This window comes from Egretta garzetta, unplaced genomic scaffold (assembly GCF_000687185.1).
Source record: "Egretta garzetta isolate BGI_Z169 unplaced genomic scaffold, ASM68718v1 scaffold166, whole genome shotgun sequence".
NCBI classification, from domain to species: domain Eukaryota; kingdom Metazoa; phylum Chordata; class Aves; order Pelecaniformes; family Ardeidae; genus Egretta; species Egretta garzetta.
This window is the reverse complement of record NW_009260133.1, coordinates 3226561-3241815: the sequence shown is the minus strand read 5'-3', so window position 1 is coordinate 3241815 and position 15255 is coordinate 3226561. Positions and strand designations below refer to the sequence as shown.

The 15255-nt window shown below is 40.9% G+C and overlaps 1 protein-coding gene across 3 annotated transcripts in view; it reads left to right on the top strand.

Annotated features, from left to right (window-relative positions):
* Positions 1–14626, top strand: part of THADA (THADA armadillo repeat containing) — a 160445-nt gene extending 145819 nt beyond the window's left edge. For all 3 annotated transcript variants that reach the window (XM_035897022.1, XM_009641571.2, XM_035897021.1), the window contains 2 exons: positions 12321–12487; positions 13676–14626. In XM_035897022.1, the coding sequence (XP_035752915.1) occupies positions 12321–12487; positions 13676–14014 (506 nt within the window). In that variant the 3' untranslated portion in view covers positions 14015–14626. The remainder of the gene's footprint in view (positions 1–12320; positions 12488–13675) is intronic.
* Positions 14627–15255: the final 629 nt, after the last annotated feature.

Sequence of the window (15255 nt, the reverse complement as noted above, 5' to 3'; positions counted from 1 at the left end):
GAAAGCCTAGGGATAAAGGGATCTCAGGGTGAAACATTACTTATATATACAAACTGAATTCTGTCCTTGGCTGGTCTGTAGAACACATTAGTGGTTTCATTTCACATTCATGGAAGTAGTAGAGGCAATGCAGGCACCCCTGCTTGTTAGCTGCTGCCTTGTGCAAAGTGTTTTAATTTTGGGCGTGATTATCTCTGTGACACTGTGGAAGGCAGACAGAGAGTAAAGGTAAATCCTCCAAATTAGAGGATTTTATGTGAATCTTACGGTTAGTGGTGAAGGCTCAACGAGTGCCATCCACGGCAGGGTGAAGTAGAATATGGCCTTTCCTGAAGCACTCATTGGAAACATGCTGATTGAAAAATAAGATGTTAAAGACAAAAGGAGTCTTTTTGTTAAAGACATATATGTCTATGTTAAAGAGATATGCTAGCGTGGAGTGTAACTGTAAATGGCATTTTTTATTTAAAAGAAAAAGAAAAGGAAAAAAAGTTCCTTGAGCAGTGAAATGAAGGGAGCTTGGGCTTTTTCATGGATTTGTTTTGCAGATAAGTGGATTTTCCCACCTCCGATGACTGAAGTTTCAGGCTTTCACTAGGCGGGACAGTAACAAGGTCTCTTTTCTTTACCCAGCTGGCTAGTTTCATAGAAGCAAGACTTAATATTTTGGATTCCCTTATCCTCTTTGTCAGACTGGATTGAAATTGTACAGCTGGTTCAGAAGTTGTGGTGGGAAACACGTACACAGAAGCATGCCTGCTGATTTCCTTATTTTGTTAAAATGGGACAAAAATCCCTTTGATGTTGTTTATCCTTGTAGATTGCCAGTCTGATTGAATAAAATATACCAGAGCTGATACTCTCTTCTGTGCACTGAGTGCTCCCTGCATCTCTACCTGCCCTCCCACTTTATCTTCCGTGTTTCTTGCACCTTTTCAACAGACCTTGAATTGACTTCTGTAAACTTACTGCCTTCTGCTTTTCTGTATCCATCTTCTCTTTATAATTTGTTTGGCAAATGAAATTGTGCGAACTGCATATTTTTGTAAGGAGGGCTGATGGTCTGTTGTTAGGGTTGCCTAACTCTTCTCATTATAAAATCCTGGTTTTCAGCTACTTGTGTTAATCCTTACTAGTTAGTACTGAGATTTTTCTATACTGGGAGGGGTTTTTTTACTTTAATTATTTGGTTTTATTACAGTAGATGTGATTCTACATAGGAAATTAGGGGAAAATGCTGTCTTTACACAGCCTACAAAAAAATTGAAGGCCTTTTCTTTGAATGCTGTTATACGTGTGTGCTTTGGAGCAAGGTATTTTTGGTCAAATATGTACAAATTTGGCTGAGAAATAGGACTATAAAATGCTACGCTTGATACTCAGTAGAGACTGAAGGGAGCCTAAAAGCTAAAACCTCTGAAGATTTTTGTCTGCACTAAGCAGCTTAGATTTCTCTGCTCCTGAAACGCTTACGTGGGTTCCCAGCAGGGCTGCTGAGGATGCTCTGTGCTGGGAACGCTGTGCCTCGGAAGGGCTCTGCAGCTGTGGCTGCGGGCAGCTCTGGGCCAGGCTGCGTTGAGGCACTGGAAAACTCCTGTGCTTTCAGTAATACCTGTGGGTCATCAGCAGAATGGGGAAGAATGAACCATCAGTTCTGGTTAGGGAAAGGAAAAAAAGCTGAATCGGAATAGTTCAGTGGACTGCTGAAAGAGTCAAGCTGAACCACTGAGAGTTAGGGAACGGGAGGTGATGCTCAGTCTGGGTAGGGTGGGAGACTTGCTCTTGCCAACGTGAGAGGAGGGCACAAAGGAGGAGAATGATCTTTGATGAAAGTTGTGGCAAGAGGGAGACTGAACTGGGTCCAAAAGAGGAAGAATGTGGTGAAGCAGCAGAATTAACAAGGAGACAAAAGGGAAATTTTTAGAAAGAGAGAAAGAAAGAGAGGTTTCTTCCCATTGACTGGGAAGTCCCTGGTGGTATGTAGTTCACGTCTGCATTAATATGTGAGACACAAATGTTTTCACTTTTGTGGTATCTTGTGCAAGGAGCATTTATATTTAGCACATCAGTATCTTGGGGAGAGCACTCGCAGCACTATCTTAGATCCTTCTCATTTGAAGAGACACAAGCCAATTCCTCAAAGGACTTTCAAGGAAATGGAAAAGACAAATGTAAAATTGGTATTAGACAAGTATATTGGTATCTATGTTAGACTTGCCATTGAAGAACTCTGATTACTGATTGAATAATATTTATCAGTCAAAGAGTCTGTGTATATATTTGCTTTACATGCAAGACTAAGCAGCTCCTACTCCTCCCATAAATTTACTTGGAAGAAGGCCTTAAAGTAATTCATGCAAACCATTATGAGTTACTGATCCACCTGAGCCTGCCAAGCCCTCCAAAATGGTGGTGTGTCTGATGAAGGTGCAGATGAAGTTGCAAGTAGCCACCCTACAGATGTCTGGGGTAGAGCTGTACCATCCAAGTCACTTGGACCCTGCTAGAGGATGCCCTGATGACAGCTAGAAGTTTCCTAGCAAGTCTTGTCCCAGCTGTTTCTCATTCAGATGACAGTTGTATGGAAATGCCGGAGCCTCAGGTATTTCAGTAAGAGAGAGAAATAATCCAGAGGATTTCCAAAGGGGTGTGGACCTGCTCATGTGAAAAAGGGAAATGCCCTGGGTCACTAAAGGTGCAAAATCCAGAAGTCACCTAGGAGGCAAGAGCTGTGTGAAAGAAAAAGGAGATGAGTTTCTTGTTTTAATGTGAAATGTGAACATCATCTTGGGAAGAAACGTTGAGTCCTGATACTGAGAAATGCCTCAGCCCCACTAGGGTGATTAGGATCAGCAAGCCTTTATGTTGAACGACACTTTTGGTAGTAAAGTAGTGAGGAATATGTATGCTTCATCCCCTTTCAGAGTACTTCTGAAAGTCCAGAAACCAACTCACTCTCAAGTGAAAGCATTGGTGCATCTTCTTCCTGTTGTGAAGAGCAAATGGTTCTCACACGGACTGAAAACGCTCTTGAAAAATTTTCCTGAGATAGGTATGTTCTGTTTAGGATTGAGACATGTGTATCAGTTAGACACCTGCAGGAGAACTGCCCCTAAGTGATCTGTAATCACTGAGCTGCTGAATAGGAGGTCCCTGGCAGCAACCGGCCTGGCTATACCACAGCTTGAGAGTCAGGCTGACATTTTTCATTGGAATGTCAGAAAAACCTTGTAACAACAGATTGTACACTGCATCAAAAGCAACTTGCAACAGGCGTTGGAAGGCGTTTGGATCTTGACAGGAAAGAAAGAACATCCCCTCAGTCATTTGTTCCTAATACACTTGTGGTGTGACTATTTTGTGGTTCCACTAGTTTCTAACATTACAGTCTGTTTGCAAACAATGATATTTTAACAGCATTATGCATCTGTATATGTATATACCAGCAAAAAGATAAAAATAACTTAAACCATTCTTTGCACACACGTTTCATCCCTTTGTCTGTCTTATTCCTTGTCTATCTCGGCTATATTGGAAGCTTTTGATGCATTTTTTTTTTTTCTTTTTCAAGTGTTTGTATAGTGAACCAGCCTCTACGAGGTTTTGCGCTTTATGATCTTACATGCTGAGGTAATGGGTTTAGAGGATTGACCAGTAAAGAAGCTGAGAATCTATAATGAACCTTTTTGACATAAATTATTATACAAAAGATTTATGGCATTATCCATAAGAAGAATTTTATAGTCACTTCATTTCAAATGTCACCCTTTTTTAATAAGTTGTGTGAAATAAAGGTAAAAATTCAATATAAATCATCTTAAAAACAGTTTCTCCCCATACTATTTCATTATAACGTATCAGAACAAATACGAAGACTGAGTTGCTGAGGTTCCCAAGTTGCTTTTTGCTATTCTGCTCAAAACCACCTGCATTCAGTAAGTCGCACACGCACCTGGATCAGATGTTTTGTAATAAGTTAGCAAGTGTCTTCTCTACTCGGGCGTGCTCAGTAGCCACAGCTTGCAGCAATCTGCAGCTCTGCCTTGTTCCACCCTTCAGAGCAGAACTGCTGGAAGAAGGATGAGATGTACCAATGTAAACTAACGTTCAGGAGAAAACGTAGAACAAGATCAAAGCATATTGTAACCTACACGGTCTTGAGTAGTTCAAATTTTTATCTTTTTATTAGAAAATTTTCCAATAATCTAAAAATTACTCTAAATTCTGGTAATTCAAAAGTGAAGAGTTTGCTTAGCAGTTGTCACCAGCTGCAACAAGCATGCATCTAGAACAGGGGTTATTGTACCAAAAAAATTAAGTATAGTGTTGCATCAGTACTTATGTAGAAATACGTAGCGGTTTTATGCCTGTATTTGTGTCTTGCAAAAAGTGCCACCAACATACACTTAGTAATTCAGATCACTTGGTTTAATTAAAGAAAAAGGAGCATTGAAACTCATAATTGTCTCAGCAAGATTTATTGGTGGGTATGGTACTTGTTAAAAGTGGCTTTTGCAGTGGGAACTTCATATTACTTATTTCTTTTTAAAGAATTACATTATATAAGAATGTGTAATCGCTGTGACTTTTTACTTTGTATTCCCAAATTTATTTCAACACCTTACGCGTTTTTCTCAGCCCGCTTACACAATGTTAGATCATCACATGGGTAAAGGAACCGTTTCCTTTGTAGAATACAATGCCACTAATTAAAACTGAAAGTAAACGGCCTGAATTAGAATCAGCTCATCCATCAAAGACTGGCTACTGATTATTTACTGACAGCGCTTCATTTAGCTCTATTAATTACACAGTGGCACCATTATGTAAAAGATTAGGAGTTGTTATACTTTTGAAAATTGAGAAAGAATACATGAAAAATAATTGCGTGTGCTCAGCACTGGAGTCTGAAAGCGGTGAATGTTAAACAGGGTGTTCGTGTGAATAATCCATTACATGCATTTTCTTACCCGCTTTTTAATTGGAAGTGAGTAAACAGGACAGCGGCTTACAGACCTCGATAGGCTCCTTACGCAAGCTGTGGTGGTCGTGGCTACGGCTCCGTAGCAATGAAGGAGAGCCTGCCTTTCTATTACTGCTTTAAAAATAGCTTTTACATATTTGAGGGTTCTGCCCAAATTATATCTGCTTTTGTGGGGAGAAGAATTTTGTGTATGGTCTTCTATACTGATTACCCATCCTTTCCCTATTCCTTTGTCCCTTAAATAAACCCTTCACCAGCATTCTCCAGATATTGCTCTAAAATCCCAGCTATGAGGCAGAGACAAATTCATCTCCTGTATTCCTACAGCAGAGCTGTAACATGCATCACATTCACAGTCGGTAATCTGCAGCGGTGCTAAGCAAAAAGTTCCTTAGTTGGAACATGCCAATAACAAGAGTCTTTAGTCATACATATTTGGTTCTAGTGATACTAATTTTGAAACTGTATTTATCTTCCTTTTTCCAATAAATACGTAATTCGAGTTGAAACCCGAGCGTGCTCATTGGCAATGTTTTAAACAATTAGCTGAACAGTATTATTTTTTACCTTTTCAAAAGGAAAAGCGTTATTTCTGTGGGTTTATGCAGGGGGTATCGGTTTTCTGCTGTTTAAATTAGAACGTGGCTTTGCGGGGGGAGGTTCTGTAAGAGCAGTAATGCAAGTGGTAAAGTCCAAATGCTCATTTCCTCCGAAAGATCTGTGAGCTGTGGTTGTTTTGTACTAAACCCCTTTGAGTACAGGGGGCAAGGCTTGCATGGGAAAAGCTTACGTATGCATATATATATATATATAGATATAGATATATAGATTTAAAAGAGTTGGGGGGGAAATCTAGTTACGGAGTTGAAAAATATTGTTCTGCTCACATTCCAAAAAAGGGCTTGAAAAGATGATGAATATATGTGTGTGCTTTTTTTGTTCAAGAAAGAGCTCTAATTTTCTGCTCAGTCCTGCGCCGTAAGTTTCCGTCATAATCAGGACATGTTATTAACTCAGATCTGTTTATAATCAAAGTCAAAGCTGAGAGCAGTGTCACTGCCACTCTGCTCGGAGACTGCAACTATTAAGAAATTAGTTTTGATTAGTTTGTTTTGTAATAGTGTTGTGGTTTGACATCGTGTTGCATGATGTCAGGAAGGGCCTCTTTTTAAAGTCATCCTGAAAAAGCAGGGCTATAAAACAGACTCAGGCAGGGAAATGGAAAACAGATGAAGTAGTGGTACGTCATCTAGGGAATGGTATTTCTCGAGAGGATAGAAATGATCTAATCGCCTTTGATTTTATGAAACACTATAAAAAGGAATCTGCTTATATATTAGATTTTACATAAATGGTCATTTTAAAAAGTGGAAAGTTTGATGTTTGTAACTTAAATTGACACAGTGCGATGAACGAGCGCCCTTTCAAGAGCCATCTGCCAGCTATCTGGACGCAACAGTTACCATTCCTGCATTTTTCTTTTTCTTTTTTTCTTTTTTTGGTTGTACTTCTCAGTTGTCCTCTTTTAATCCCAGCAGGATGATAGCACTGTAACGTTATTTGCGGAGACTGCGTGGGTATGAACACCCCTTTACTTTCTGCCTGCTGCTACTGCTTTTCTTCTGTCCTGTTGTTTTTCTGGTGGCCAGGCACCTGCATGTTGCCGTGCTGCGGGCTCGCACAATTCCTGGCTAGCTCAAAGTAGAACATGTAAGCAGGTTATTTCCACATATGAAACTCAGTTTCTAACCTCCCTTTCTTGACCAGCTTATTGGGCCAGTGGGATTTTTTTCTTTCTTTTTAAATTTGAAGGCTTTTTAAGTTTTGTGAAGCCTGTGCATACATAAACACAGTATTTTAAGTAAAAAGACATCTGCAAGCAATGCCTCACTTAGTTCTCTTATATTTGATATGTCGAGAATAGGGGCAAACTTGGTTATTACTTAACACCAAAAAGAAGAAAACCTTCAATGCAACAAAAAGTGATTAGTGATTCAGTAGGTGAAATGTTCCATTTGCAAATCTAATATTAGTGACTGTGATGCTGGATCTGCCGTCATTTGGATGGAAACCTGATCTCTTGCTTGATATTCATCATCTTGTTAAAGTGATGTATCAGAAAACCTGAGATGAATCTCCAGTTTTGTCAAGCAATCATTCAGTGAGCTTTGTTGATTTAAATGCCCGTGCTTGTCTCTGAAGCAAGAATGCTGCCTTATTTTCCAGGATGTTACGAGGTACTGTATTGGTAGCAATGTAGTCATGGTTATACCTAGGTAGGCAGCACTTTGTGCAACAAAAGTAAAAAATACTTTACAAATTTAAAGTATACCTGGTTTACCTAAAACGCTTTTTGTAGTTCCAGTTGAAGAACTTACCCTGTATGTGTTCCTTGAAAACATCCTTGCTGTTGGTACACTGTTCTTTGGGAGGCTTTCTCTCAGGACTGTTACACTCTGCTTTCTTGCAGTTTACTTCTCTTCATGATTGTTCTGAATGCAGTATACATTTACAAAAACTGCATTGCTCTTTGATCTAAAGTTAAATTCAGGTAACAATTTCCAGTAGAAAACCAATTACAAAATGCTTTGTTAGGCAAGGAGTATGTCCTGCTTTTCTATTTTGCCTGTATTTTATCACAGTTGTCCTTAAAATCTGTGTATATGCTCTTTAATACATCCTTTCAGTTCCCCATAATATCACCAAGGCTTTAACAGAGAACAACTGTATAGTTGGAGGACACGTAATAAGCTACTAGAAGAAATATTTACATCTGGCATGATCAAAGCTTTTGGAGTATATGAATGTGTATGTGGGAGGTCTAATTTTTATGTGGGTGGATTCACAAAGACTAAAACACTGCAGTACTTAACCCCTTTCCCTTTATGAAAATCCACTTCCTCAAAATGAAAAAAACATGTAGTACCTGATTCTTATCTTTTGTTTTTCATTTCAAGGAGTAGTATTAATTCTTCTGCTTGTGAGTACTTGTCTAAGGCATTGAGCATTTTTTTTGTATTTCAGCCCCTGTAGTGGCTTATTTAGCGAGATGCTTATCTTGCTCGTGATGTTTTTGCAGGTTGGAACACAGGCATGTTTGAGAATTGAAAAAAAAATGGTAGTTTTAACACTGTTTTGATAGTCTGTAGCACGGTTGCGGTAGGAGCACTCCTGTGTTTTCAGCATTCGGTAATAGCTACATCGTCGGGTTCGATTTCTGCTGGTTTAGTTCCTGTGGCAGTACTCAGCTGTGAGTGGCTGGTAGAAATGTGTCATTTGAAATTTTTTATTCAGTTACTTTAAATAGTTACTTACATTACGGAAGGCTATAAATACTCAGTCATTTGAATCATCTCTGTTAGTGTTTTTGTTTACATGACTCCGACAGGGAAGTTTCGGATTATAGCTGGCCTGAGCTAGCAGCTTGCGGAACGGGGAGGTCTCGCTATCCCCGTGGCCTCTTTCCTTGCCCCCGCCGCCCTGTGATCTTCCCTTCCCTGGCTCCCAGCTGCACCAATTCTGACTGTGGGGCAACCAGTCCAGCCTGCCAGCCCAGCAGAACCCACGCGCCCAGTTGCCTGCCAAAGGCGTATTCTGCGTATTCTGAGCATTAATTTGCCAGGTGATCAGCCGAGTACCTGCGCTGGCTGGAGGTGAGCATCAGGAGCCCGTGGCCCGAGGGGGCTGCGGGGAGAGGAGAGCCACCTGCCCTTTTTGCCCCTGGTGAACTTCCAGCGTGCTCAGACCACTTTCTGAAGTCATAGTGTGAGTCATGAACACAGTTTCATGTGTAATAGGTGGCTTCTTGAAAATCAGCCCTGTTTTGGAGGCAAATGATGATGTGAGGAGCAGTTCTTGTTAACAGTTAATATGTCAGTGAAGACATGTATGTTTATTTTTAGAAGACTTACACCTTTTGTGGGTATCGTAAAAGACTCTGTACGTACTTACAGCATCCATTGCTGTTACTTTTAGAGCTGGGAGTCATCAAAGCAATAGAACATTTTCCCCTCTGAAAGCGTTTTTTCCCTATTAAATGATGGGTATGTATGTAATTTTGCTTGCTGTTATTTATCTTCAGCACTCCAAGATTAGGGAGTTGATATACCTTTTTTGGATACCTGCTTCATCTCTTTGTCATCCTTGTGGTAATGGTAGTCCCCAAATCTGATCATGAGCTATTCTAGCATCGGATTTGTGTGAACTGGTATCAAAGTCAGTTAATGTCAACGTGATCTGTAAGTAACGGCAGCTGAGGAAGCGATTCAGAAACCATGGAGCCGTTCCTGGTGCTCTGCAGTAGAGGCATGGGGTGGGCAGGTGGAACAGAAAATTCTTCTTCTGCCAGAGTTTGATCTGTCGTCGAATCTGTGTCAACACCTGAAGTACCAGGAGGCTGCTGTGCTAGCTTCTCTAGCATAAAACCCAAGGTAGGCAGGCTCTTACCCAAATTTTGGAAGCCTGAGTTTCAGCATTACCAAAGCAATGTTGCTTTGTTTTTCTCTGGTCTCAACATCAGAACTGATGCATGAGTTTGGTTGATCAGTGAAATGGTGTCGGCAGTTCACAGAAGGGCGAGCGGTATCTTTTGGGTCGGTACTGTGTTCGGGGCCTTCATGTTTTTCCTGTGTGTTAGACCTCCTTTGCATGATTTTCTTCCTTTTTTTTTTTGTCTTTTCTTTCGGGGGGAAAGAGAAAACCAAACCCAAACTTACCATTTCCTTTGTTGCGACACAAGGAATCCCTACAAGATTGCCGTGCTATGTGACCACAAAACTGCCTTTTCTTCTGTGTCACACTGTTGAAAAGCTGCTAGCAAGCAAGTTCAATCTAAGCAGTACCTCAGCATTACTTGTGCTACCTCTTGGTAGTTTTCAGCCTGTTTACATAAGAAGAGAATTAGAGGCATTTGTCAGTAGTCCAGTGTTCCATTTACAAAGAGAACATCATCATATTTATACTTAAGGAGTCTAAATCTTAAAAGGGAAAAAAGGCCCCAGAAAATGGCAGGTATTTTAAATATCTGCAGGTGTATCTATAAACAGTCCTCTGAAGCAACAGCTAACTTCAGGAAGACAGCAATGGGAAATAACATGTTTGGGTTTTAGCTCCCAGCTTCACTTAATTTGCTAAATATTCAAATACAAATAAAGTGACACAAGCAAGGGATGTTCTGTAAATATTGACAATCGTAGGCCTTCAGTAATCATCCGTAAAACCAGGAAGGATCATCAGAATTCAAAAGAGCTGGGTTTAAAATGCTGCGTTTAGTAAGTGTTCCTAACCAGGATGTTTGTTTCAGGCTCAGAACCCTGTGCTCTGTTTTCATTTCCATTCTTCCAGCTCTAAGGATTGCCAGTATTTCTGAGGTCCCCCTGGCTCTTGAATGAAACTGTGTTTTCTACCTGAGCCTAAGCAGATCAAAGCAGAGAGGACAAACATTGTACCCCTTCGTAAGAGTATCAGACTGGTACCCAGTAGGGCACAGCAACAGAGAAAGCAAAGGGGGTTTTTTGGTTTTGGTTTTTGTTGTTGTTGGGTTTTGTTTGTTTTTTAAAAAATCCTGGAAAGAAATGTCAGCAAAAACAATACCTAAAAACCCCAATACCTAAATAAATGGTGTGGGAATGTTGTACTGCACCCCTGCAAGCTCTTCCTCATGGACAAAGCTGAGGGATGTCCTGATACAGTGATAAGTCCTGACATGAAGAAAACAGATTTGAACATTCGATTTTACTGTCTAGCAGAAACAAACTGCGTATGTAACATTATTAGTGTCGCCGAGAGATTGACTGCCTGCCTTCCTGTTGCTTGTGCAAGGAGATTTCCATTTACCCTCATCTCACTCCAAGATAAAGAAGGGACCATCTGTTCCTTCTCCTTCACTCCCTTCCTTATTACAGTCCTTTGTTCTTATGGTCTCAAATACTAATTCATCCTCCCCAGTGTCCTCGGTACCTTGCCTAGTCTGTCAGATACCATGTACCCCTCTTCCTTATTCATTGGCGCACCCCATTTGCTTCATCCGGGTGTTTTACTGCACATTCCTCTGCTGTGCCAGCGAACTCCAGAAAACCTGCGGCTGGCACGAGGCCTCAGCAGGCAATCCCGAGTAGAGGTCCGCGCCACAGCTCTGAACATGGGTTGTGAAGGACAGATCTTGGCTGCACTCCTCTGCCTCTCTCATTTTCCTTCGTGAGAAACGCTTGAATACGCTCAGGCACAAAAAGTAAGGTCTGCCTTCCACGTCTGTATGGATTTTACCAAATAATTGTGACTCTGCTGCGTTGTCTGCTCGCAAAAGACAGCCTTCAAGAATCATGTGTCCCTAGGATGTCACCGCTTAGAAGGCAGAGCGTTCAGGGAACAGTTGTTCATTTGCTGGTGACTATGGACAAGGATGAGTTTTGTACAAATCCATTTTACAGCAATAGGGATTTTACAGGGGCTTGTTCATTAGCTCTCCTCCTCCGGTCCTCTTCCTGCATCCCTATTAAAAAAAGAAAAATTGCGTGAATGTTACCGGTGGTGAAACTCATACCCTGTGAAGGCTGTTGTTGGGAGTTCTTGTGCAAACGGGGCTTCTGGCATTTTTAGGTACTCTGTTTTTGAGGACAGCCCTAGGAACCGCACGGTTAAAACAGCATCTGCCCAAATGCAAGCAGCAGGGAAGTTTAGGGAAGAAACATGGAGTGGATGATGGCTTTGTGTATGGTTCTGGCAATGATAGCAAAACCTGTATAAATACAGCTCTGCGATGGTATTGTAAACTTTCCCTTCTTTAACGTCTTCTCTAAGCCTGTCTTGCATGCTTGATCTCTCTAAGACGTGTGTGCGTGTGTGTGTATATGTATATCTAATTGTATATAAAGAGACTGCACACCAAATGAAGATTCATTTCATATCCCGGCCCTTTAAAAACATACCGTGTGCTGTAGGTTTTGAGTTCCAGTGGAAGATCAAATCAGATCTAAGGCATAGCTGCAGTTTCGCAAAAATAGTCACCACGTAATGGTGTCAGGACTGTCTCTGGAGATGTTTCTAACACACATCTTTGTATATTTAAACCCAAATTAATGAATGTCACTGCTTGGGCAGGAAAAAAATACTAAGCATCAGCATTTTCAGTTGCTTCATGTATTATTTTGGAATTGAGAAGAGGCCCCGAGTGGCACAGAAGTAAACATTCATCTAACTTATTTGCAGTATAATTCTTCATTCTGAATGTGTTTGTGTAAATTCAGCATCTGTTTTGAAGAAATCATTTTTGTGCTGATTTTATTTGAAAATGTTTGTGGTCTTGCTATACGTTGTTACGCATGTGTTCTCTCAACAGAGTTTGCACTTAGGATCGTGAATGCGCCGATGGCCTTGGATTTAGCGTTTGGCATACTGTGTGAGCTGCTCCAGCGGTGGGGGGAGATCCCCGCTGGTGTACCGATCCTGCTGGAGTGGCTGCTGGGAGACGGCGAACCGAAAAGCGACTCGGAGACTTCAGCCCCGGTAATTGTTAACACCCAGTTGCTACCTCACGTTGGGATCGCTACGTTTCGGCAGTCTTGCGGTAGGAATAGAATGAAGTACCTCATCTGACGAAGCCCTGATCATCACTAGTCCAGTGTCAACCAATTTACAGTTTAAAGTAAAAATCCATAATGTGAGTGTTTAGAATAAAAATAGAGTTTGATGTCTGTTTCCTGGCAATGTCAGCATAAAATTAGAGATACCAATAAGAAAACACTGAAATAAATCGGGAGTTACTTAACAAGTCATTGTCAACTGAAACATTTTGAGTCTGCAGCTAATGGCGTTCAGTATCATTGCAGGTGGTGGCTTACCTTGAATTTTAAACTGCTGCTGCAGGTGCCAGGCGCGTCTGGCATTCAAGCACAGCGTTCTCCCAACTGCTGGCTTTTCCAGAGATGTCATTTAAATACTGGGTAACTTTGTGCCACCTTCCATGCGACTGGTTCTGAGCAGCCTCGCTTACATCCGTCATTGTCTTCAGAAGGATTATTTATATAAAGAAAACCTTTGCTGCACTGGATCTGTAAAACCTAATGCTGTATAGCACACTGTGCTCCCTTTGTCTTGAAAAAGGCTGTAAAACGAAAATAATGTTGGAAGGTAAACCGGAAGGAGCAGGAGCAGCTACATCTTTGAGAAGTTTGTTGACAATTAATATGACCTATGAAATATATTATGAAACTTCTCTTAAGCCTGTGGTTTAGGTATGCCTTTCTGATGTTTCACTGACTGATACAATTTTCCTTTTTCATTTAATCCACTTAAAAAGCTCCATGATATAGCAAATTACCATAGTGGCTACAGAGAGGTCTCTCTGAAATATAAGACAGTTTCACAGGGGAAGGCAAGCACATGTTAAGGATTAGGACTAGTATTTACTTCCACTGTTTCCCAAGAGTTATACCATAACTGCCTGATTTTTGAAGGTAAAATTTCTTCGGCAAAATAGGAACCTTTTCTACTGCGTTCTCTCAAACCTTTGAAAAATGATGCATATGAATTTTTACCTTTTTTTTTTTTTAATATAAAGAAGCTGTTCTGTAACAGCCTCTATTATCATTATTTCTATATATATATATCTTCTTTCTTTTCTTCTGTAATTTTCTCATTATTATCAAGACTAGAAGTAATTTTCTAATCACTGTTGGTTTTCTTTTTGTTAAGGAGGAAGATGATTACCTGTTCGATAAAGGGGAAGTGAATTTTTGGGCAGAGAAGTTGACTCATATCAGACAACTTAGTAAACACCTGTTACAGCTTATATCCATGACTCATCTAACTTTACCAGATCACGGAGAACTTAATCGACTATCAAGGATAGCACTGGACCAAGCCCAGCTCATTGGACACCACCTTAGAGCGCTGCCTCCGACTCCAGAATTTTCCAAAACGGCAGAATTCACAAGATTGGCTATTCAAAATGAGAGAGTATCTGTCTGCCTTAAAATATTAAATCTGCTGAAGCCTGATGATACTTGCAAAAATGAAAATCTGGAAAAGTAAATTACTCAAAGTTCATCCTCAGGGAGCTGCGCACGTGTTACTGGATGGCCAGGGAGACTGAATTCTAACAATGTTCAAGAAATAAGGGATTATTGCTATAGTGACTCCAGTAAACCCGCAAAAAAACCCTCTTCAGTATTCAGGCTAAACCCACATTTTTTATGTATGAGTCCAGTGATATTTTTTTTTCGTCAGATGTGCTGAGGGAGACTGTTCTTTTAAACGCATTTGCTAATTTCATTCAGCTGAACGTGGTTTATTATAGCTACTGTAGGAAGTAAAGCAGCTAAACCTAATATTTTCCATTCATCCAGGTGCAGGCCACCTGTAGTGTTACATTTTATCCCACATTTTTACCTCCTGTATTTTAACACCAAAAAAAAGTTGATTTTTTTTTTTTTTGGGTCTCCTTTCGAGATATAGAATGGTAGTTATTAAGTTCATATGGTATTTTTAATTTTATTTTTAAGTGTTTCTAAAAGGAAACAAACCTTGGCATCTTTGTCCATGACAACTTTTAGACATTTTAAATTTTACTGTGTTTTCCTCTGGAGGAAGGCAAGGATTCTCACTTTGGTAGTAACTGTGTTTTGCACATGGAAACGGCATTAGTTAGACTTCTGCATGCCTCCTTTTTTTTTTTTCCTGCAAATCAAATAACTACTTTTATAAAATTGCTCTAAAACGAAGACCGCTGTGTTCAAAACAAAGCAGCTGCTCCGTTGCGGACAAACCAGTTTCATCTTTATTTCAGAACGCCTTACTCTGCCAGCAGCCTTGGGAAGTAAGGTCCTGCTGGGTGGCGTTAGGCCCCCAGAAGGGTACCAGAAGTGACCTCCTGCTGCAGCGCTCGCTTTCGGGAGACGCCGTCACCGGCCGGCGCCCAGGTGAGGCAGGCGTGGGGGAACAGACCCGAGTGCTCAGCAGCATCGCTGTCTGAGTTTGTTGTGCTTTGCGAATGTATTTTTGGGGGGAACTGAAACTGGGTTTCAGTGTGCAAATGAGACACGGAAAATAAATGTTTCTTGGAAAAAGGATACGTTACCTTCCGTTAGCCGAGGGCTGTGACGTCACGTTTGGCTCTGGCGTAACTGGGCGCAGCCGAAACAAGGATGCGCCTCGGCATGACAGTTGTCATTGAAGGCTCCGGGGAAGCGTGACGTGTCCAGTAAACGGTCGTTTGCTTTCCGTCTCTTCACGTAATTGTACGTTAGCACAGCTCAGTCGTAAACCTTGACGGC